Genomic DNA, 23,691 nt, shown 5'->3' on the forward strand with positions numbered 1-23,691 from the left:
AGAACGAATGTTTAACCCATAGTCTGTTCCTCTGGCTTCTCCCAGCAGTTGGAGGGGAGGAGCGAGCAGACAGGAGCTCCCCTGCTGTGCGTTGTGGCCCTTCTGCAGCCAGCTCGGTGGATGGGGCGCCAGTGTATGAGGATGACTTTGTGTCGTCCCGTAGCAGCAGCCAGTCTAAGAAACGATACAAGGGACGCAGGTAAGGAGGTTTCTACCACTGTCACATGACATGTGTTGCTATCTGAATACCTCTCTCATGCAATAGAAACATGATTTCAAAATCCTGTAAAAATGATAGGATTAACCACAAGATGGCACTAATGTCACAAGACTGACAGAGAAGACTGGCGAGGAGTTCAACTCACCAGATGTGACCTGCTGTTTTGAAGTTGTCTCAGTAGTCTGTTTGTGGTTGTTTGATGTGGGACTTAAACCACATTCTATCTCGACGTCTCATTGCAGCATCACCAGTGGGAACAGTCACTATGATGAGTTGATGAGTCGCAGGTCCCCATATGACACCCGGACTGTAGACCTGCCATCCCATCGCTCCTCAAGCTCCACTCCAGTATCTTCACCTCACTCAAAGGGCTCAGTGAAAAGGGGTGAGACTTTCCCACAAAATAAAATAACCACTTCCCCTGAAATCATGCCACCAAGTGATAATTTCTTACTAGTGTAAGTGTCTCCCATCTCTTTAGGCGCTGCTTCAGACAAGAGTGATGCCACTCTGGTGGAGGAGCAGAGCAGCCCCTGCTCTCCGGGGTCAGAGGCCCTATCTAGAGACTCAAGACGGGGAGGCTCAGCCTCTGAGAGAAGCTCCATCCACAGCCTGGTGAAGAGTGCGTACACTGACAGTACACTAGGGAGCGCCTCGGGCAACTCACACTGCAGGTAAGGCATTCCAGCCCAGACCACTTCTGAGGGGCTCAGGGGGATTCCCTGGAGCTTGAATATCCTCCTTGACCTTCAGTGATTACTGGTATTTCCTTCTTTCCTGAGCTTCTTGGTTTTCTTACAATCTCGGAGCACATTTGTGTGGGGATATTATTGGTGCTGGCATATATGGGCACAATGCTCCTTTCAATTACTTGAGTTTCTGGTCTATTCGTTTCACTGTGCAGTCTCACTTCAGGTTTGAGACACAATTTCCTTGTTAGCCAGCAGCATACAACCCTGCATCCCACTGCTGGCTTGCCTCTGAAGCTAAGCAGGGTTGGTCCCTAGGTGGGAGATCAGATGCTGCTGGAAGTTGTGTTGGATGGCCAGTAGGAGGGCCTCTGGGCAAAAAAAAATATCCCAATGCCCCATGGCACTGATTTTGGACATTGCCCTGTGTTGGGTGCTATCTTTCGGTGTGTCCTGATTCTCTGTGGTCACTAAAGATCCCATGGCACCTATTGTAAGAGTAGTGGTGTTAACCCCAATGTCCTGGCTAAATTTCAAATCTGGCCCCACCATCATCCCCAGCCTCCAATTGGCTCATTCATCCCCCCTCCTCTCCCCTGTAACTATTCCCCAGGTCTTTGCTGTAAAGGAGAATGTGTTCTCAGTCAACTTGCCTGGTAAAATAAAAATATTAAGTGGTCCCTGGCTTCCAAAGACCACCACCCATAATATTTACACATTTCAAGTGACTGGAGAGATTATTGGAGTAAACTTGGACACCACATCAGCCACAGTGTTCTCTCTACAGAGTCTCTTTGCCAACATAAAGATACATCTCAGTCTCTGTCAGTCCTGAGCAGCGAATGAATGGGGTCTTTTCAGTTCAGGACCCAATAGAATGGTGTACCCATTATATACACTGAGTGTACACAACATTGAACACCTGCTCTTTCCATGACAGACTGACCAGGTGAATCCCAGTGAAGGCTGTGATCCCTTATTGATGTCACTTGTTAAATCCACTTCAATCAGTGTAGTTGAAGGGGAGGAGACATGTTAAAGAAGGATTTTTAAGCCTTGAGACAATTCAGATATGGATTTTGTATGTGTGCCATTCAGAGGGTGAATGGGCAAGACAAAAGATTGAAGTGCCTTTGAACAGGATATGGTAGTAGGTGCCAGGCACACCGGTTTGTGTCAAGAACTGCAACGCTTCTGGGTTTTTCATGCTCAACAGTTTCCTGCATATATCTGGAATGGGCCACCACCCAAAGGATATCCAGCCTACTTGACACAACTGTGGGAAGCATTGGAGTCAACATGGGCCAGCATCCCTGTGGAATACTTTCGACACATTGTAGGGTCCATGTCCCTACGAATTGAGGCTGTTCTGAGGGCAAAAGGGGGTGCAACTCAATATTAGGAAGGTGTTCCTAATGTTTTGTACACAATTATGTTATGGATTTAGTCATAACCGATGCCTTTTATCAAAATTCACTACATCACCAAAAGTATGTGGACACCCCTTCAAATGAGTGGATTTGGCTATTTCAGCCACACCTGTTGCTGACAGTTGTGTAAAATTGAGCACACAGCCATGCAATCCCCATAGACAAACATTGGCAGTAGAATGGCCTTACTGAAGAGCTCACTGACTTTCAACGTGGCACCGTCATAGGATGCCACCTTTCCAGCAAGTCAGTTCGTCAAATTTCTGCCCTGCCAGAGCTGCCCCTGTCAACAACGGCTCAGCTGCGAAGTGGTAGGCCACACAAGCTCACAGATTGGGACCGCTGAGTGCTGAAGTGCGTAGCGCATAAAAAATTATGTCCTCTGTTGCAACACTCACTACCGAGTTCCAAACTGCATCTGGAAGCGACGTCTGCACCAGAACTGTTCGTCGAGAGCTTCATGAAATGGGTTTCCATGGTCGAGCAGCCGCACACAAGCCTAAGATCACCATGCGCAATGCCAAGCATCAGCTGGATTGGTGTAAAGCTCGCTGCCATTGGACTCTGGAACAGTGGAAATGCGTTCTCTGGAGTGATGAATCACGCTTCACCATCTGGCAGTCCGACGGATGAATCTGGGTTTGGCGGATGCCAGGAGAATGCTACCTGCCTCAATGCATAGAGCCAACTATAACATTTGGTGGAGGAGAGCGTGTGTCAAGAAGCAGCGCGGCTTGGCAGGGTCGTGTTTCGGAGGACGCAAGGCTCTTGACCTTCGCTTCTCCCGAGTCTGTAGGGGAGTTGCAGCGATAGGACAAGACTGTAACTACCAATTGGATATCACGAAATTGGGGAGAAAAAGGGTTAAAATAAAAATAGATTACGTTTGGTGGAGGAGGAATAATGGTCTGGGGCTGTTTTTCATGGTTTGGGCTAGGCCCCTTAGTTTCATTGAAGGGAAATCGTAACGCTACAGCATACAATAACATCCTAGACGATTCTGTGCTTCCAACTTTGTGGCAACAATTTGGGGACGGCACTTTCCTGTTTCGATATGACAATGCCCCTGTGCACAAAGTGAGGTCCATATAGAAATGGTTTGTTGAGATCGGTGTGGAAGAACTTGACTGGCCTGCACAGAGCCCTGACCTCAACCCCATCGAACACCTTTGGGATGAATTGGAATGCTGACTGCGAGCCAGGCCTAATCGCCCAACATCAGTGCCCGACATCACTAATGCTCTTGTGGCTGAATGGAAGCAAGTCCCCGCAGCAATGTTCCAACATCTAGTGGAAAGCCTTCCCATAAGAGTGGAGGCTGTTATAGCAGCAAAGGGGGGACCAACTTTTTGGAATGAGATGTTCGACGAGCAGGTGTCCACATACTTTTGGTCATGTAGTGTATTTGACGCTCAAGAAGTAAGACATATTGCTGAAAGTTAGTCTCATTTGGACTACATTTCCTGCTTCTTTTTGAAATGCTGGAGTGTGCCTGCTTGAGCTGAGGACTCAATGAACCCGTTAGTTACAGGCCGTGTGTGTTTTTATATTAGATTTATTTTACAATAAAAAAAATAGTTTGTAGACCGGCGAGCTGTTCAAAGATTTGTAGTTTGTGTAGTTTTAATGAAAAGGATGTAACCTTTCGGCTTCATGCTTCTTCTTGGCCGTCAAATACATAAAAAATGTAAGTTCATTCACCTGGAAATACGTATACAGTTTATATCTTAAATGGCCGTGTTTTCATGACTGACAATGCAAATTTGAGGCTCATTCTTAGACTACAAAACAAGGACTACTGAAGTAAAATTGACGCGCGACTTACACATCGTAAGGTCTTAGCTAACTCAACACTCTAGAATGCCTATTTTGCTGTGGTTATATATCTGGGCATTGAGGCTAAGCACTAATGATTCAAATGTGTTTAGGAAGTCTAGTTCAGAGTGCCAGGGAAAATAGTATTTTGGCTGTTGCTCTGGTTGTTGCTGAAGGGTCTACAGCAGCCTGCCTCATGGCAGCCTAACACTGACTCTTTTGTTGGGCAGCGAGTTTGTCAAATCTCCCCTCTGCAAAATGGGCATGTTGCCAGGCAGTTTTTTTCTCCTGGGTCATTTGAGCCTCCCCAATGGTGTTTTTTGAAGCCCAGGTGGCAGATTCCCTCCATACCTTTCTGTCTGCGTGATGTGATAGCGATTACATTCAGGATCAAGTCCTTAATGCAGCAGTTGTTCTCTAGTTAGGTAAAGCACTGTGTACAATGGCAGTTGGAGCAGGAGAGATGGAGCACTGTCTACTAATCGTAGATTAGACATCTTTGCCCATTCGCTTGGCTCAAAGCAGCACAATATGTTCATTGAAACAGTTTCTTCTTCACATACTGTAGGCCTTCGGATGGCTTTCCTGGGGCCCCCTTTTCTTGATTCTGTTAGTCACTGGTTCTCCATTTCAGCTTGTTAATTTAGTGTTCTGGCAGTATAGCACACATACCTGAACTGAATCAAAGTAGGAAAGGTTCCGTGTCTCAATGTTTAACATACTGAATGGTCCGAGCCCATTCAATCCAGCCCGTGGTGGGTTTGAGTGTAAAAAAATGAATATGTACAGTGCCTTCTGAAAATATTGAGTCCCCCTTCCCTTTTTCGACATTTTGTTACGTTACAGCCTTATTCTAAAATGGATTAAATAAAAATTTTACCCGTCAATCTACACACAATACCCCATAATGACAAAGCGGAAACAGGTTTTTATAAACTTTTGTACACAAAACTGAAATACCTTATTTACAGTGAGTGGAAAAAAGTATTTGATCCCCTGCTGATTTTGTATGTTTGCCCACTGACAAAGAAATGATCAGTCTATAATTTTAATGGTAGGTTTATTTGAACAGTGAGAGACAGAATAACAACAAAAAAATCCAGAAAAACGCATGTCAAAAATTGTATAAATTGATTTGCATTTTAATGAGGGAAATAAGTATTTGACCCTCTCAATCAGAAAGATTTCTGGCTCCCAGGTGTCTTTTATACAGGTAACGAGCTGAGATTAGGAGCACACTCTTAAAGGGAGTGCTCCTAATCTCAGCTTGTTACCTGTATAAAAGACCTGTCCACAGAAGCAATCAATCAATCAGATTCCAAACTCTCCACCATGACCAAGACCAAAGAGCTCTCCAAGGATGTCAGGGACAAGATTGTAGACCTACACAAGGCTGGAATGGGCTACAAGACCATCGCCAAGCAGCTTGGTGAGAAGGTGACAACAGTTGGTGCGATTATTCGCAAATGGAAGAAACACAAAAGAACTGTCAATCTCCCTCGGCCTTGGGCTCCATGCAAGATCTCACCTCGTGGAGTTGAAATGATCATGTGAACGGTGAGGAATCATCCCAGAACTACACGGGAGGATCTTGTCAATGATCTCAATGCAGCTGGGACCATAGTCACCAAGAAAACAACAATTGGTAACACACTACGCCGTGAAGGACTGAAATCCTGCAGCGCCCGCAAGGTCCCCCTGCTCAAGAAAGCACATATACATGCCCGTCTGAAGTTGGCCAATGAACATCTGAATGATTCAGAGGAGAACTAGGTGAAAGTGTTGTGGTCAGATGAGACCAAAATCGAGCTCTTTGGCATCAACTCAACTCGCCATGTTTGGAGGAGGAGAAATGCTGCCTATGACCCCAAGAACACCATCCCCACCGTCAAACATGGAGGTGGAAACATTATGCTTTGGGGGTGTTTTTCTGCTAAGGGGACATGACAACTTCACTGCATCAAAGGGATGATGGACGGGCCATGTACCGTCAAATCTTGGGTGAGAACCTCCTTCCCTCAGCCAGGGCATTGAAAATGGGTCGTGGATGGGTATTCCAGCATGACAATGACCCAAAACACACGGCCAAGGCAACAAAAGAGTGGCTCAAGAAGAAGCACATTAAGGTCCTGGAGTGGCCTAGCCAGTCTCCAGACCTTAATCCCATAGAAAATCTGTGGAGGGAGCTGAAGGTTCGAGTTGCCAAACGTCAGCCTCGAAACCTTAATGACTTGGAGAAGATCTGCAAAGAGGAGTGGGACAAAATCCCTCCTGAGATGTGTGCAAACCTGGTGGCCAACTACAAGAAATGTCTGACCTCTGTGATTGCCAACAAGGGTTTTGCCACCAAGTACTAAGTCAAGTTTTGCAGAGCGGTCAAATACTAATTTCCCTCATTAAAATGCAAATCAATTTATAACATTTTTGACATGCGTTTTTTTGGATTTTGTTGTTGTAATTCTGTCTCTTACTGTTCAAATAAACCTACCATTAAAATTATAGACTGATCATGTCTTTGTCAGTGGGCAAACGTACAAAATCAGCAGGGGATCAAATACATTTTTTCCTCACTGTACATAAGTACTCAGACCCTTTGCTATGAGACTCGAAATTGAGCTCAGGTGCATCCTGTTTCCATTGATCATCCTTGAGATGTTTCTACAACTTGATTGGAGTCCACCTGTGGTAAATTAAATTGATTGGACATGATTTGGAAAGGCACACACCTGTCTATATAAGGTCCCACAGTTGACAGTGCATGTCAGAGCAAAAACCAAGCCATGAGGTCGAAGGAATTGTCCGTAGAGCTCCGAGACAGGATTGTGTCGATGCACAGATCTGGAGAAGGGTGCCAAAACTATTCTGCAGCATTGAAGGCCCCCAAGAACACAGTGGCCTCCATCCTTCTTAAATGGAAGAAGTTTAGAACCACCAAGACTCTTCCTAGAGCTGGTTGCCTGGCCAAACTGAGCAATTGGGGAAGAAGGGCCTTGGTCAGGGAGGTGATCAAGAACCTGATGGTCACTCTGACAGAGCTCCAGAGTTCCTCTGTGGAGATGGGAGAACCTTCCAGAAGGACAACCATCTCTGCAGCACTCCACCAATCAGGCCTTTATGGTAGAGTGGCCAGATGGAAGCCACTCCTCAGTAAAAGGCACATGACAGCCCCCTTGGAGTTTGCCAAAAGGCACCTAAAGGACTCTCAGACCATGAGAAACAAGATTCTCTGGTCTGATGAAACCAAGATTGAACTCTTTGGCCTGAATGCAAAGTGTCACGTCTGGAGGAAACCTGGCACCATCCTGCTGTGGGGATGTTTTTCAGCGGCAGGGACTGGGAGTCAGGATCGAGGGAAAGATGAACAGAGCAAAGTAGAGAGATCCTTGATGAAAACCTGCTCCAGAGCGCTCAGGACCTCAGACTGGGGCGAAGGTTCACCTTCCAACAGGATAACGACCCTAAGCACACAGCCAAGACAACGCAGGAGTGGCTTCGGGACAAGTGTCTGAATGTCCTTGAGTGGCCCAGCCAGAGCCCAGACTTTAACCCGATCTAACATCTCTGGAGAGACCTGAAAATAGCTGTGCAGCGACGCTCCCCATCCAACCTGACAGAGCTTGAGAGGAATGGGAGAAACTCCCCAATTACAGGTTTGCCAAGCTTGTAGCGTCATACCCAAGAAGACGCGAGGCTGTAATCGCTGCCAAAGGTGCTTCAGCAAAGTGCTGAGTAAATGGACTGAGTACTTATATCACATTTCCATATTCTTTTTTTATATTTTTTTATATAAATTTGCAAAAATGTCAAACGGTTTTTGCTTTGTCATTATGGGGTATTGCGTGTAGATTGATGATGGGGGGGGGGGGGACAATTTCATCCATTTTAGAATAAGGCTGTAAAGTAACAAAGTGGGAAAAGCCAAGGGGTCTGAATACTTTCCGAATGCCTCCCAAAGATTGCTGCTGGGTCTGGGCCATGTTCTCCTGCAGCTCCACGTGAGCCTGCAACGACAGTTCTGTTAGTGAATCTCACTACAGTCTACACACCTAGTTAAATAGCTCCTTTCTCACACTACATGCAGTGAAGTTAGATTGAGTTCTATACTGAGTATACAAAACATTAAGAACACCTGCACTTTCCATGACATAGACTATCCAAGTGAAAGCTATGATCCCTTGTTGATGTCACTTGTTAAATCCACTTCAATAAGTGGGGAAAACGATCTCAATTGTCATTGAAATGACCAAAACCGAATCTAAACTGGGTAGAAATGATAATGAACCTATATTTTATAGTCTTTTCACTCTGTCCAGATTGTGTACAGTCTTTGAATGCTAGACAGTCAGGGAGCATAGGAAATTCCAAAAGCGATGGATATGGCAATTTTTTTGCACATTTTGACGGCAAGGAAATAATATAAGCAATTTTAAGTGCGGACCTCGGTTAAGACTGAATGCGACCCGCGGGGCAAAATGAATTTGACACCCTTGGTTTAAAGCATCACCGCACCCCCCCCCCCCACACACACTTTTTCAAATGATAATCCAGCCTTCTTTAAATTGACAGTTACAAAAGGGAGTTTGTACATTTTCAGAATGCATGCATATGAATCAATTGTGTTTCTTTTTCCTTCTCTTGGTTCCAGTTTGGGCTTGGACAGTAAGAAGTCCCCCAGAAGCCCTAGCCTGTCTCCAGCTGGCTCTCCGACAGGCTCTGGTTCTCCTCATGTGTCTCCAGGCAGCGCCTCCCTAGCTGGGGCAGACATCCTTGGTCTAGGGTCCGGCTGCCCTCACTCCTCAGCCCGCCCCAGCTCCTCCTCATCCTTGTCCTCTGCAGCCAGGGGCAAATCCACATCTCCAGCCGACACACACGGTGGCAGAGCAGAGCCCAAGGCAGCAGGTATACCACCTAGAAACACCCGCTCAGCAGTGTTGATACATACTGTATTGCCTGTCTACAACTCCAGTCTTAACTCTCCCTCTCTTTGTTTCTATCCGTCTCTGTTGTCCAGGTGAGCTCCACTACACCCCAGGGGTGTTGCAGCAGCGTATGTCTGCAGAGCTCCACTACCTGGAGTCTATAGAGGAGTCCGTGCGTCAGCTGGGTGACGTGGAGCGGTTAAGGGGCGTGTCTCTGGCTCAGCAGGAAAGTGTCTCACTTGCCCAGATACTCAAGGTGAGGGAGGCCAACCCACCAATCAGAGCACCTGAAGAGTGCTCACTTATGAGTTTGCAATGCTTAGTATAGGCACTACTCCACTCTTGAAACATTAGCTAGTGGCATGTAGTTATGTTCTGGTGGTTTTCATTCACCTTTTTTCATAGGTCCTGACATTTGACCTCTAACCTTTCAGGCACAGCAGCAGCGACACGAGCGTGACCTTCATGAGTTGAAGGTGAAGGCAGAGCAGGAGGCGCTGGAGACCCGACGGCAGCTGGAGGAGACAAGGCAGAAAGCAGCCAGGGTACTGTACACACTACACTGGCATTTAGCATGGGCAACTCAGCAGAATCCACATACTTCTCACCTAGAGTTAGAACCATGCACCAACTTGGTAGATTGTTGATCCTCTTGAGGGTGGCTTTATATTTGCCAACACCTTGATAATTTATAGAACTCAATCTAACTTCACTGCATGTAGTGTGAGAAAGGAGCTATTTAACTAGACGTGTGTAGTGTGATTCACTAACAGAACTGTGTGTGTGTCGTTGCAGGCTCACGTGGAGCTGCAAGAGAACATGGCCCAGACCCAGCAGCAATCTCTGGGAGGCATGCAGGAGGCCACCACTAAGATGATCAGCCAACAGGCTGTGTCTGTACGCTATACGGCCGAAGCTGCCCGCCAGATCAAAGAGGTTGGAACACTCTAGCTCTCCCTCTCCACTCTTGTCCCTACAGCCAGTCACTGGGCTTGGTTTGTTTCCTCACTGTTGCATGTATTTGCAAATGTCAGACTTTTTCTTCTAGACATAAAGCTCTTCTCGACACAGTTTGTCTTTCAGTTGATATATTGCTGACTTAGTTGCTCTCTCCTCAGATGGCGGAGCTGGCCCGTTCTCAGATCGCTGGAGGCATCGGTGTTCCTTTTGCTTCTCCCATCACCAACCTGTTTGACCAGCAGAGGCAGCATCACCAGAGCTTCATGGGTAAGGTGTCTGCTGCCAAGAACAGGACGGAGGAGCCCCTCTCCTCCATGGACAGCCGCTCTGACTCCAGCCCCTCCAGGAGACCCACCCTCAGGTACTGGCTTTCACACACTGGTGCTCCTCACAGACAGACACCGGGGGATGTTTCTCCTTGTCAGCATAATTGGCTTGGTCAGGAAAAACTTTATAGGCATGGCTAAATAAGCAATCGGTTTTCTCTCTCCCCTGTCCACTCTGCATTGCACCCCCCAGTGGTGGAGAAAGCACCCACCTGAGTCCCTCCATGGCCTCCCCTGAGAAGAAAGAGAGGAGGAAGTTGGAGACGGGTAACAGCTCAGTGGAGGAGGAGGCCTATACAGCAGCTGAAGACTCCATTCCCAGTGACAGTGTTCAGTCCCTACTGGATGAGAAAGGTGAGGCCAGGGATCATAGCACTCATTGTGGGATTGGGAGGGAGCCATTATCACAAATAGGCAGTGCATAATAATCGTTTATGATGCATAAATAGCCTGAAGTCTCCAATCTGTCCCCATACAGACAGCGCATCAGTGGCTACAGAGTACTCTCTGAAGTTTGATGAGTCCATGACGGAGGATGAAATTGAGGAGCGTTCATTCCGCTCGCTGCTGCCCTCCGAGTCTCACCGGCGGGGAGCGGTGGAGAAGAAGAGAGGTCCCCACGAGGAGTCCGATGACGAGCCCAGTCAGGAGAACCCCACAGCACAGGACAGCTCCAAGGTTAGTCTGACACCTCATCTCAATAGCTGGAATGCTGGCAAAGTAGCAAGACTACTCAAATGCATAATGATTGGCTGAAATCTTAGCACTTATCCAAAAGCTTAAATGTACTAGTTTACTTTTGGAGGTTTCTCCTTAAAGTAACCAGCGCATAATTCTTATCCACATTTAGCCCGATTTGACCGCTGTAATGGTGAAATTATAGCTTCTCTCTAATGTTTGTAGCAGCGTCTGTCTTCGCTCTTAATGTCAAGCCACAGTGGTAGCTCCCTGCTTCTCTGAAGGGTTCAGTGTTCAGTCCCTGAGATGAAGTATGCGGGATTGTGCCTGGCCATACTGACGCCTGGAAACAGCTGCTTGCCTTGTAGGGCTCCACTGGCCAGGGCATCAGAGAGACTGGGAAAGCCTGCTCAACTCATTACTACCCTGGGCACAATAAACGTTCTGTGTGCCCCAGCCCCTCTTAACTGCATCTTGGAGATTCCCTGCCTGGTTGTATCATACTCGGTCCTCTCAAACACAACAGGTTGAGGGGAGGCTGTGGTGCAGCTAAGAGAGGGTGGAGAACCAGAAGCCAGGGTCCTCACCTGGCTGCCACATGTAGAGATGATCTTGTACATACCTTGGCCTTCATTGGGCCCAGGTGTTTTGTCCAGATTGACAGCGTTCTGAATAGACTTTTGTGTTTACAACACTGATTTTATGTAGCAACCACCTCAAGGCCAGCAGCCTCTCCCACGCCTCAGTGTGTTTGCCAGCTGGAAGGAACATGTAACCAGTAGCCAGGGTGATCTTCCGTCGACCACTGTTTGCTCTCTGTGTATGCTTGGTTTCCTGACTGATAAGGCTTTGTGAAATGTGTTAGTGACTCATTGTCCCTGCTCCACTCCCGGCAGCAGGACGGCAGCATGCCCTTCTCCAGCGGGCAGGACAGCTTCTCCAGGTTCACCATGGACATGGTGCGCCAGTACATGAAGGAGGAGGAGGTGCGCGCCCACCACCAGAGCTCCCTGCTGCGCCTGCGACAGAAGGCCCTTAAGGAGAAGACCAAGGCCGAGCTCGCCTGGCTGGAGCACCAGAAAAGGCACTGGTTTACTTTTATTAGGATCCATGTTTTCTGAATTAATATTGTCTCATTCCCTGCTAAAGCCAACGTTTTTTGTTTTCCATCATACGAAAACATGCGCTAGAAATTCAACAGAACACATTGACCAAAACTGAGTCGTTTTGGTCAAGGTGTTCTGTTGAATTTCTATCGCATGAGGCACTTCTGTCCTCATTTTGCATTCATGTTCTCACTGTTTCTCCTTTCTGACCTCATAGGCGCCTCAGAGACAAGGGTGAGGATGACAAGATGCCACCCATCAGAAAGAAGCAGAGAGGCCTACTGATGAAACTTCAACAGGAACAGGTAACTAACTAACAAACTCTCTGCCCATCTCACCTGCTCCCATTACTGCCCATCTGTAATGCTGAGTGACCATGACCCTTGACCCTGTGTGTGTGGTGTCCAGGCGGAGATCAAGCGTCTGCAGGAGGCCAACAGGGCAGCCAGGAAGGAGAGGCAGCTGCTGCTCAAACAGCAGGAGGAGATAGAGAGGATGAGACACACCACCCTCAAGCTGAAGGAGCGCCTCAAGTGTGCCGGCACCGGTGACACTCCACCGGTCAGTACTACCACCTTCTTACATCATATTCTTATCTGAGAATATCTTATTTATGGAGATATTGAGCTAAACTTCAGAAAGAGATGCTTTGTGTTATGCATACAGTGAGGGGGGGAAAAGTATTTGATCCCCTGCTGATTTTGTACGTTTGCCCACTGACAAAGACATGATCAGTCTATAATTTTAATGGTAGGTTTATTTGAACAGTAAGAGACAGAATAACAACAACAAAATCCAGAAAAACGCATGTCAAAAATGTTATAAATTGATTTGCATTTTAATGAGGGAAATAAGTATTTGACCCCTATGCAAAACATGACTTAGTACTTGGTGGCAAAACCCTTGTTGGCAATCAGAGGTCAGACGTTTCTTGTAGTTGGCCACCAGGTTTGCACACATCTCAGGAGGGATTTTGTCCCACTCCTCTTTGCAGATCTTCTCCAAGTCATTAAGGTTTCGAGGCTGACGTTTGGCAACTCGAACCTTCAGCTCCCTCCACAGATTTTCTATGGGATTAAGGTCTGGAGACTGGCTAGGCCACTCCAGGACCTTAATGTGCTTCTTCTTGAGCCACTCTTTTGTTGCCTTGGCTGTGTGTTTTGGGTCATTGTCATGCTGGAATACCCATCCACGACCCATTTTCAATGCCCTGGCTGAGGGAAGGAGGTTCTCACCCAATATTTGATGGTACCTGGCCCCGTCCATCGTCCCTTTGATGCGGTGAAGTTGTCCTGTCCCCTTAGCAGAAAAACACCCCCAAAGCATAATGTTTCCACCTCCATGTTTGATGGTGGGGATGGTGTTCTTGGGGTCATAGGCAGCATTCCTCCTCTTCCAAACACACCGAGTTGAGTTGATGCCAAAGAGCTCGATTTTGGTCTCATCTGACCACAACACTTTCACCTAGTTCTCCTCTGAATCATTCAGATGTTCATTGGTATACTTCAGACGGCCCTGTATATGTGCTTTCTTGAGCAGGGGGACCTTGCGGGCACTGCAGGATTTCAATCCTTCACGGCGTAGTGTGTTACCAATTGTTTTCTTGGTGACTATGGTCCCAGCTGTCTTGAGATCATTGACAAGATCCTCCCGTGTAGTTCTGGGCTGATTCCTCACCGTTCTCATGATTATTGCTCCATGAGGTGAGATCTTGCATGGAGCCCCAGGCCAAGGGAGATTGACAGTTCTTTTGTGTTTCTTCCATTTGTGAATAATCGCACCAACTGTTGTCACCTTCTCACCAAGCTGCTTGGCGATGGTCTTGTAGCCCATTTCAGCCTTGTGTAGGTCTACAATCTTGTCCCTGACATCCTTGGAGAGCTCTTTGGTCTTGGCCATGGTGGAGAGTTTGGAATCTGATTGAGTGTGCTCCTAATCTCAGCTCGTTACCTGTAGAAAAGACACCTGGGAGCCAGAAATCTTTCTGATTGAGAGGGGGTCAAATACTTATTTCCCTCATTAAAATGCAAATCAATTTACAACATTTTTGACATGTGTTTTTCTGGATTTTGTTGTTGTTAATCTGTCTCTCACTGTTCAAATAAACCTACCATTCAAATTATAGACTGATCATTTCTTTGTCAGTGGGCAAACGTACAAAATCAGCAGGGGATCAAATACTTTTTTCCCTCAATGAAACCATGCAGTATTATTTTAGACATTCGGTAAGATTTGAAATGGTCTTTCTCTCTTCATTTCTGGTGTGTGTGTGTGTAACCATCTATGTCCTACAGGAGACTCCTGTGTCGGAGCGTGTCGAGGGGGCGATGACAGACGGGGACGTGCGCAGCGCCTCTCCCCTCTCAGTGTCTGGCAGTGAGACCAGCAGCATCATGCAGAAGCTCAAGAAGATGCGCTCTCACATGGATGAGAAGTAATTTAAACTTCAATTAACCTATTAAAACTAAACTGTCCAAACTCCTATTGACAACTAAAATGTTTTATTGGAAGTCTTCATTATGGGCTATTTTATATAACAGAATTCGCTAAGATGGACACTTCAATTCTGGTCACTGAATATTAATTTATACCAACTTTTAAACAGCTGAAATGACCAGATCTTTGATAGCTTTATCTTTATGGGTGTGATTGTTAACTTGTCTTACACTGACGAGCTAACAAAACCAAATTGGGCATATCAATCATTTAGGCTGTTTGCTTTGTTATTCATAAGGAATTATGTACCAGCTTCTGTTATCGTAAATAATTTGATACAAGTTGCTTTTGTCTTGTGAAAGTGAGGGATTGGCTTGACTAGAAACCTTAATTATTCTGTGGTGTGGATATGAATATAAGCATGCTCCATGTCCTCCCTATAGATTAGGGATCATCAACTAGATTCAGCCGTGGGCAGATTTGTTTTTGTTTTCTCAGAACTTGGGGGGCCAAATAAAACTTTGAGTGCCAGTTGGGGAACCCTGCTATAGATATGTTAGTTATTCAGACTGCATCCTCTCCAACCTCTGTACTCATTCCAATATTTACAATATGAACCAGAGCAAATATGTAGTGTAAATTGTCTGTCTGGTGTCTCATACAAGCAGCCAGGGCAGGTTAGTCTTTTAACAATGTGGTAATGTGACTGGAGGGGACTCACATGATGGTTAAACATCGAGACCTGCACAGACTGACCTCATTCTTATACATTCTGCAGTACAGGTCCTAACAAACGTTCAGTTGTTGTGGTGTTTAAGGATTTGTAACTCTCTTTCAATAGCAACGTCATCAGTACTAATTGTAGGCCTAGAGCAAATTATTCCTTGAATTGAATAATCTACCAAAGAACATAAAACTGAAGGTACCCTATATCACAGCTAAAAGTGGGAAGTCGCTGTCAATTTGAGCCTAGACGTTATTTTCTATAGGAAACTAACAAGCTGCTTGTAGCCATGCCTCTGTCTGCTTGCTTGCATTGGTCTTCTAACAACCTGCCATTTCATTATGTAAACACAGTCTCTTTTAATCATGCCCTAGTGTTGTTGTTGTGGATCATAGTGCAGGTTAATGTGTGATTTAGCCAGTTTTATTCTAATGAAGCCTAAATCAGGTTTTAGTCACCAGTGCTTAAAAACATTAACAAAATTATCACCCATCACTACCTTTGCAACTGTTTGCTAAAATAATCTAATCTCCCCAAATTCCTCCATCCAGTGCATTTAATTAAGGAGAAGCATTATGTCCACTGGGGTGCAAAATGAGACAAATGCCTCTCTCGTAACCCTTTAGGATTATCATTTTTCAGTCACATCTAGCTCCCCTCTTGGCACCACCGCATGCATTCACACATGGCTACACATTCCCACACACCCGCTCTTTATTGTAGTCCAGCTCCAAAGACAAACATGCACATCTTGCCATGTCCTGGCCAACTCCTGATGAAAAGAACTGGGTTTTAATACCCCTTTAAGCACTGCCACCAACACAAAGCCCTGGCAGAGTAACTACATTACTTCTCTTTGAATGAAACATGAAACATTCAGTGCAATAAACCACATGTTTACTCACTGCTCTCTTCTCTCGCTCCCTGTCTCTGTGGTTGTGTTCTATTTTATCCTCCCGTTCTCTCTCTATTTTGCTGTTTTCTCATTCTCCAACTCATATTTTGTGGGGGTTTTCTGTGCGTTTCGTGTCCTTGTGTTTTTTGGTTGTGGACACTGCTCTCCTGTTCACTGCTTCTTCTCTCTGTTTACGGCCCACCGCTGGGCCTCTCTGTTTCCCCAAACTCTACATCCAGCTGGTCAGGTACAGTGCTGCTCTCGCCTCACTGCTGCCTCTCCTTCTCTGCCCTCTGTCCCAAGGAGCATGCTTGTGTTCAGCCCCCGCCTGTGGGGGGGGGCAATTTCATTTTTCCAGGAAGTGTGGAAGTGAAAGCTTGAAAAACACCCAATGCCATTCTGTTCATACAGTGGGGGGGAAAAAAGTATTTAGTCAGCCACCAATTGTGCAAGTTCTCCCACTTAAAAAGATGAGAGAGGCCTGTAATTTTCATCATAGGTACACGTCAACTATGACAGACAAATTGAGGAAATAAAATCCAGAAAATCACATTGTAGGATTTTTAATGAATTTATTTGCAAATTATGGTGGAAAATAAGTATTTGGTCACCTACAAACAAGCAAGATTTCTGGCTCTCACAGACCTGTAACTTCTTCTTTAAGAGGCTCCTCTGTCCTCCACTCGTTACCTGTATTAATGGCACCTGTTTGAACTTGTTATCAGTATAAAATAAACCTGTCCACAACCTCAAACAGTCACACTCCAAACTCCACTATGGCCAAGACCAAAGAGCTGTCAAAGGACACCAGAAACAAAATTGTAGACCTGCACCAGGCTGGGAAGACTGAATCTGCAATAGGTAAGCAGCTTGGTTTGAAGAAATCAACTGTGGGAGCAATTATTAGGAAATGGAAGACATACAAGACCACTGATAATCTCCCTCGATCTGGGGCTCCACGCAAGATCTCACCCCGAGGGTCAAAATGATCACAAGAACAGTGAGCAGAAATCCCAGAACCACACGGGGGGACTGTGTGTTGACCTGCAGAGAGCTGGGACCAAAGTAACAAAGCCTACCATCAGTAACACACTACGCCGCCAGGGACTCAAATCCTGCAGTGCCAGACGTATCCCCCTGCTTAAGCCAGTACATGTCCAGGCCCGTCTGAAGTTTGCTAGAGTGCATTTGGATGATCCAGAAGAGGATTGGGAGAATGTCATATGGTCAGATGAAACCAAAATATAACTTTTTGGTAAAAACTCAACTTGTCGTGTTTGGAGGACAAAGAATGCTGAGTTGCATCCAAAGAACACCATACCTACTGTGAAGCATGGGGTGGAAACATCATGCTTTGGGGCTGTTTTTCTGCAAAGGGACCAGGACGACTGATCCATGTAAAGGAAAGAATGAATGGGGCCATGTATCGTGAGATTTTGAGTGAAAACCTCCTTCCATCAGCAAGGGCATTGAAGATGAAACGTGGCTGGGTCTTTCAGCATGACAATGATCCCAAACACACCGCCCGGGCAACGAAGGAGTGGCTTCGTAAGAAGCATTTCAAGGTCCTGGAGTGGCCTAGCCAGTCTCCAGATCTCAACCCCATAGAAAATCTTTGGAGGGAGTTGAAAGTCCGTGTTGCCCAGCGACAGCCCCAAAACATCACTGCTCTAGAGGAGATCTGCATGGAGGAATGGGCCAAAATACCAGCAACAGTGTGTGAAAACCTTGTGAAGACTTACAGAAAACGTTTGACCTGTGTCATTGCCAACAAAGGGTATATAACAAAGTATTGAGAAACTTTTGTTATTGACCAAATACTTATTTTCCACCATAATTTGCAAATAAATTCATTAAAAATCCTACAATGTGATTTTCTGGAATTTTATTTTCTCATTTTGTCTGTCATAGTTGACGTGTACCTATGATGAAAATTACAGGCCTCTCTCATATTTTTAAGTGGGAGAACTTGCACAATTGGTGGCTGACTAAATACTTTTTTTCTCCACTGTATGAGCTGACCTATTGGCAACACAAACCAAAGTCATCAGGCATTGCATGTACGATCACAACCGTATGCATGAAGGGTCACAGAAATTCAAAAAGAAGTGAAAAACGAAAGGCATTTTTGTCAGTAATGATATGACATCACTTTGATCTTCTAAGGTCAAAGGTCATATTCATTTTAATACAGTTGGCCTGATTTGAACGAGACTCTCAGAGAACAGAGAGAGCTCTCCAATCTCTGTGGTGTTGCTTTGAGGTGCTCATTTAACTCTCATTCAGAGTGAATGAATCATGATCTCATATTCATGCCACTCACTTCTTTGTTCGAGCAAAGTCCATAAGAGTAAATGATAAGATGTTAGGCTCCATCCATGAAAAAGAGGCAGTGCCTTTGGCCGGTGCTTTAGCAGTGATAGAGGGTTTTAATCTGTTTAATGAACCCAGTAAATCTTCACCGATGCTCCTGATTAGGTAACTGTTGCTTGTGATGGGCTAATGAGTATATATTGCAAGTGGGCTTAATAGAATTGGGAGCACAGTCTAACCCAAAACCGTACTAGTGAGATAGGGAGACAACCAAACACAGTACTGTCTGGCACTTCTACTAATTATAGTCAACATGCAAAATAGCTGATTAACTTGCTGTGTATAATGAACCAGTTCTTTTCAATGTACATTATAAATCAAAGCAATGGAGAAACAATTTTGAAAGTCTTCTTTTCTCCGCAGTATACATGGGAAATGTGTAGAATTCATGTCAAAGTTACACCCATAGACACATTCAGGCCTATATTCTGTAATGCATTTTTTAACCCTTGGTGGTCTTTGACTGAGATGTTTTGAGGGGTGTCTTCCTACAGTAATGTTAAGCCCTGGGGTCAAACCAGCTGCATGAACCTGACCTGGTGATCAGGCCGCCACTACACTTTGTGCCTGTTGTTTTATCTATTGTGATCAAATGTCTGTAATAATAATAATAATATAATATGCCATTTAGCAGACGCTTTTATCCAAAGCGACTTAATCATGCGTGCATACATTTTTTTTGTGTATGGGTGGTCCCGGGGATCGAACCCACTACCTTGGCGTTACAAGCGCCGTGCTCTACCATCTGAGCTACAGAGGACTCTGTTGGGGGAAGAGTTTGGATGAGTTGTGCACTATGGTGTCAAAATTAAACCATGTTTGTCGTGGTAAGCATGGTTTGGATGGTTTGTGTGTGTGGACAATCCCAGAGGTTTTGAGTTTGCAGTGAAGATGGGCAGGGGGTGGTTGGGTTGACTGTTTGGACTACTGATGGCTCTGCTAGCTTCTACGATGTTGCAATCATTTCACTGCTTCTCACACCAATTGCACCTACCGTTCTTTGTGCTTTCTCTCCCTTCCTCCTGTCCTCCCCACCACCAGGTTCCTGACCAAGCGGGAGCAGGGTCTGATGCATCGGCGGAGGCACGCGGAGGAGCTGCTGGAGTGGAAGCAGAGGCTGGATGCTGAGGAGGCTGAGGTGAGGCGGATGGAGAAGCAGGCCCTGGCTGCCTGGGACAGAGAGCGTCCTAGAGATGGAGACGAGCGGTCAGATCACAGAGACCGCTCCAATGCTAGCTCCGGCCAGCACAAACCTGAGGGAAAGACTGATAGAGGTGAGAGACCACTGTTGACAGACACTGAGCTATAGGCCTATTGTATGAGATGAAATATATGCACACTGTAGTATGCAGTAGTTTCTGTTTATTGCTTGTTATCAGGTATGTGTTTGCTTGCCTTGTGCCGTATATTTTTATGAATGCGAGAACATCGTACAGTCCATCTAGCTAGCTGCACCTCCATGTTTGAGGCTGCAGGTGTATGTATCTGCTCTTGACCTTTGTGTGTGTATCTCCTCCTTAGACTCTGTGAGTGAGGGTGACTACTCCCCAGTAGTGACTGGCTCCAGTGTGCACACAGAGCTGTCTGGGTCCCAGCAGCCAGACATCCCCTCCACTGATCCGCCTGGTTCTGTCTCTGACCTGCCTTCTGCCCAGTACAGCCCCTCCATATACACCCAGGACTTTGACTCCCCCTCTGCGAGCAAGAGAGTAAGGCACTGTGCATTTTGTGATGTTATCTATTACTACGGTAGAAAGACATTGATTACATTTGTTTATGAACTCTTCCATAAGTTTAGATAATTTTAAAAGTCCCCCTCCTAAAAAAAAAAAAAAAAGCAACATATGAAAAGGAATACAGGGAATTGTATGAGTTAACAGAATCTGTCAACGCGCATGCACCAAGTATTATCCCTCCTGAGAGCGAAGTGAGACTTTGTTAGCTCTCTTCCCATCAAATTTTATTTGTGATATGCGCCGAAGACAACAAGTGTACACTTTACCGTGAAATGCTTACGAATGAGCCCTTTCCCAACAATGCAGTAAGAAACTTAACAAATAGATAAAAATAAAATAGTAACACAATAAAATATAAATAGTACCGGGACCAGATCAGTGTACGGGGTAGTTGGGGTGGTAGATTGAGGTAATATGTACACTACCGGTCAAAAGTTTTAGAACACCTACTCATTCAAGAGTTTTTCTTTATTTTTACTATTTTCTACATTGTAGAATACTAGTGAAGACATCAACACTATGAAATAACACATATGGAATCATGTAGTAACCAAGTGTTAAACAAATCAAAATATATTTTACATTTGAGATTCTTCAAATAGCCACCCTTTGCCTTGATGACAGCTTTGCACACTCTTGGCATTCTCTTAACCAGCTTCATGAGGTAGTCACCTGGAATGCATTTCAATTAACAGGTGTGCCTTGTTAAAAGTTAATTTGTGGAATTTCTTTCCTCCTTAATGCGTTTGAGCCAATCAGTTGGGTTGTGACAAGGTAGGGGGGGTATACAGAAGATAGCCTTATTTGGTAAAAGACCAAGTCCATATTATGGCAAGAACAGTTCAAATAAGCAAAGAGAAACGACAGTCCATCATTACTTTAAGACATAAAGGTCAGTCAATCCGGAAAATTTAAAGAACCATCAAGCGCTATGATGAAACTGGCTCTCATGAGGACCACCATAGGAATGGAAGACCCAGAGTTACCTCTGCTGCAGAGGATAAGTTCATTAGTTACCAGCCTCAGAAATTGTAGTCCAAATAAATGCTTCACAGAGTTCAAGTAAGACACATCTCAACATCAACTGTTGAGGAGACTGTGTAAATCAGACCTTCATGGTCAAATTGCTGCAAAGAAACCACTACTAAAGGACACCAATAAGAAGAGACTTGCTTGGGCTAAGAAACACAAGCAATGGACATTAGACAGTTGGAAATGTGTCCTTTTGGTCTGGAGTTAAAATTTGAGATTTATGGTTCCAACCGCCATGTCTTTGTGAGACGTGGTGTGGGTGAACGGATGATCTCCGCATGTGTATTTCTGCATCAGATGGCCTGGCCTCCACAGTCACCCGACCTCAACCCAATTGAGATCGTTTGCAATGAGTTGGACCGCAGAGTGAAGGAAAAGCATCCAACAAGTGCTCAGCATATTTGGGAACTCCTTCAAAATATATTTTGATTTGTTTAACACTTTGTTGGTTACTACATGATTCCATATGTGTTAATTCATAGTTTTGATGTCTTCACTATTATTCTACAATGTAGAAAATAGTAAAAATAAAGAAAAACCCTTGAATAAGTAGGTGTTCTAAAACTTTTGACCGGTAGTGTACATGTAGGTTTGGTTAGGTGATAGATTGAATAGGTAGGGGGTGAAAAGCAGAAATTCCGGGTAGCCGTTTTAATTAACTGTTCAGCAGCCTTATGGCTTTGGGTTAGAAGCGGTTCAGGAGCCTTTTGGTCTCAGTCTTGGCGCTCTGGTACCGCTTGCCGTGCGGTAGCAGAGAGAAGACTGTGACTTGAGTGGCCAGAGTCTTTGACAATTTTAGGGCCTTCCTCTGACACCGCCTGGTATAGAGGTCCTGGATGACAGGGAGCTCGGCCTCAGTGCTGTACTGGGCTGCACGCACTACCCTCTGTAGCGCAATGCGGTCGGATGCCAAGCAGTTGCCATACCAAGCGGTGATGCAGCCAGTCAAGATGCTCTCAATGGTGCAGCTGTAGAAGTTTTTGAGGATCTGAGGACCCATACCAAATATTTTCAGCCTCCTGAGGGGGAAGAGGTGTTGGGCAGCTCAGTGAATGTAGGCCTTTGTCCAGGGTCCAGACTCGGTTGATTCTTCAGGGAATTGTCACTTTCCTTGTGCACAGTTAATTTGTTACTTGAGTGTTTTGTGATTGTGACATTCAGTATTGTTCATTTAACTGCCCTATTGGGTCAATAAGAAAACACTTAAAAAAATTATTTATTTCATTCACTCTTGTGAACTTATTTTATGGAACTAGGTGTCATAGTTATTTGGGGTTAAATCATCTCAGGAATTTAGAAGCCACATGCAAATGAGATGTAAGCAGGAAGACTCAAGTCTAAATGTCACAGAAAGGCATCTGTGCATGTGCCGTTAGGGACACTGCCTTTTGAGTGTTTTGGTGTGTGTGTTTTGGTGTGGCGTGGTTAGTTAGTTGGGGCATGCTGTTGTTGTGAATGTCAGACTGTCCTGAATTCCCCTTGGGCCCTATCCTTTTCCTCTGTTGTATAGTCTCCTTCACCAAAAGCCAGCCTCAGCACTAACACACACCTAGAGGGCAGCAGCAGCAAGATGCAGCTCCGCTCCTCCTCCAGGACCGCCAGCCACGACCCCAAGGCCACTGACACCCCCTCTGGCACACACACAGGTGAGTTGGTCCCCTCTCTGGAGCAGTAGGACCTCCAAAACGGGACATCATTTTTATTTTCTGTTAGAGCTGTCGAAAGAGGACTGACTGTGCAGGCATAATGTGATGCCGTAAGAAAAGGATTGTGTGCAGTTCCTTGACGCTCAACCTGCTTAGTTGTGTTATGGGAGTATGGAAGCTTCCCAGCCTTCACTGGGCTACAGTCATAGTCCTTAAACTGTAGTTTCTGGTTCTGTTGTGCTATTACAGTGGACATTTCAATCATCAGATTTTATCACAAACATAACATTTTTGGAGTAGCCTATGAATGTCCGTATCGACAAACCGCAAATAATTACATATTTGCCCCCGCTTCTGAGAATTTGAGTTCAGTAGTTCTAAGTTGGATTACTTTATACTAATCAGTCTGGCATGGATTTAGCATTTTAACCAAACCTATTGTGTCACACAGAGCCCATGTCGGATCAGAGCGACATCGAGAGCCGTATCCGTGCCCTCAAAGAGGAGCTACGCAAACGCAAGTCTGTGGTGTACCAGCTGAAGAAGGAGCAGAAGAAGAGGCACAAAGAGCGTCTGAAAGCCCAGGAGGCCAGCCTACTGAAGCAGCTAGAGGTCAGTGTGTGTCAGAGAATCCTAGCCTGCCCTGCTCCATTCAATGAGCAATAACAAGAAGAGTGACTTACTTTGGGCTTTGTTTGTTTCCTTA

General features: G+C 45.4%; 1 protein-coding gene across 1 annotated transcript in view; it reads left to right on the forward strand.

Moving 5' to 3' along the window:
• The window catches only part of LOC311148937 (centrosome-associated protein 350-like), a 43,665-nt gene that overhangs the window by 13,177 nt on the left and 6,797 nt on the right, over nt 1-23,691 (forward strand). The window contains exons 12-29 of the mRNA XM_084185973.1: nt 49-199; nt 463-605; nt 702-894; nt 8,800-9,053; nt 9,166-9,329; nt 9,508-9,618; nt 9,869-10,009; nt 10,192-10,394; nt 10,553-10,713; nt 10,838-11,037; nt 11,934-12,121; nt 12,361-12,448; nt 12,552-12,704; nt 14,438-14,577; nt 19,613-19,845; nt 20,093-20,280; nt 22,850-22,985; nt 23,437-23,597. Of these exons, the coding sequence (XP_084042099.1) occupies nt 49-199; nt 463-605; nt 702-894; nt 8,800-9,053; nt 9,166-9,329; nt 9,508-9,618; nt 9,869-10,009; nt 10,192-10,394; nt 10,553-10,713; nt 10,838-11,037; nt 11,934-12,121; nt 12,361-12,448; nt 12,552-12,704; nt 14,438-14,577; nt 19,613-19,845; nt 20,093-20,280; nt 22,850-22,985; nt 23,437-23,597 (3,008 nt within the window). The remainder of the gene's footprint in view (nt 1-48; nt 200-462; nt 606-701; nt 895-8,799; nt 9,054-9,165; nt 9,330-9,507; nt 9,619-9,868; nt 10,010-10,191; nt 10,395-10,552; nt 10,714-10,837; nt 11,038-11,933; nt 12,122-12,360; nt 12,449-12,551; nt 12,705-14,437; nt 14,578-19,612; nt 19,846-20,092; nt 20,281-22,849; nt 22,986-23,436; nt 23,598-23,691) is intronic.

The sequence above is a fragment of the Coregonus lavaretus genome (assembly GCF_964263955.1).
Source record: "Coregonus lavaretus genome assembly, chromosome: 21".
In the NCBI taxonomy this organism is placed as follows: Eukaryota; Metazoa; Chordata; class Actinopteri; order Salmoniformes; family Salmonidae; genus Coregonus; species Coregonus lavaretus.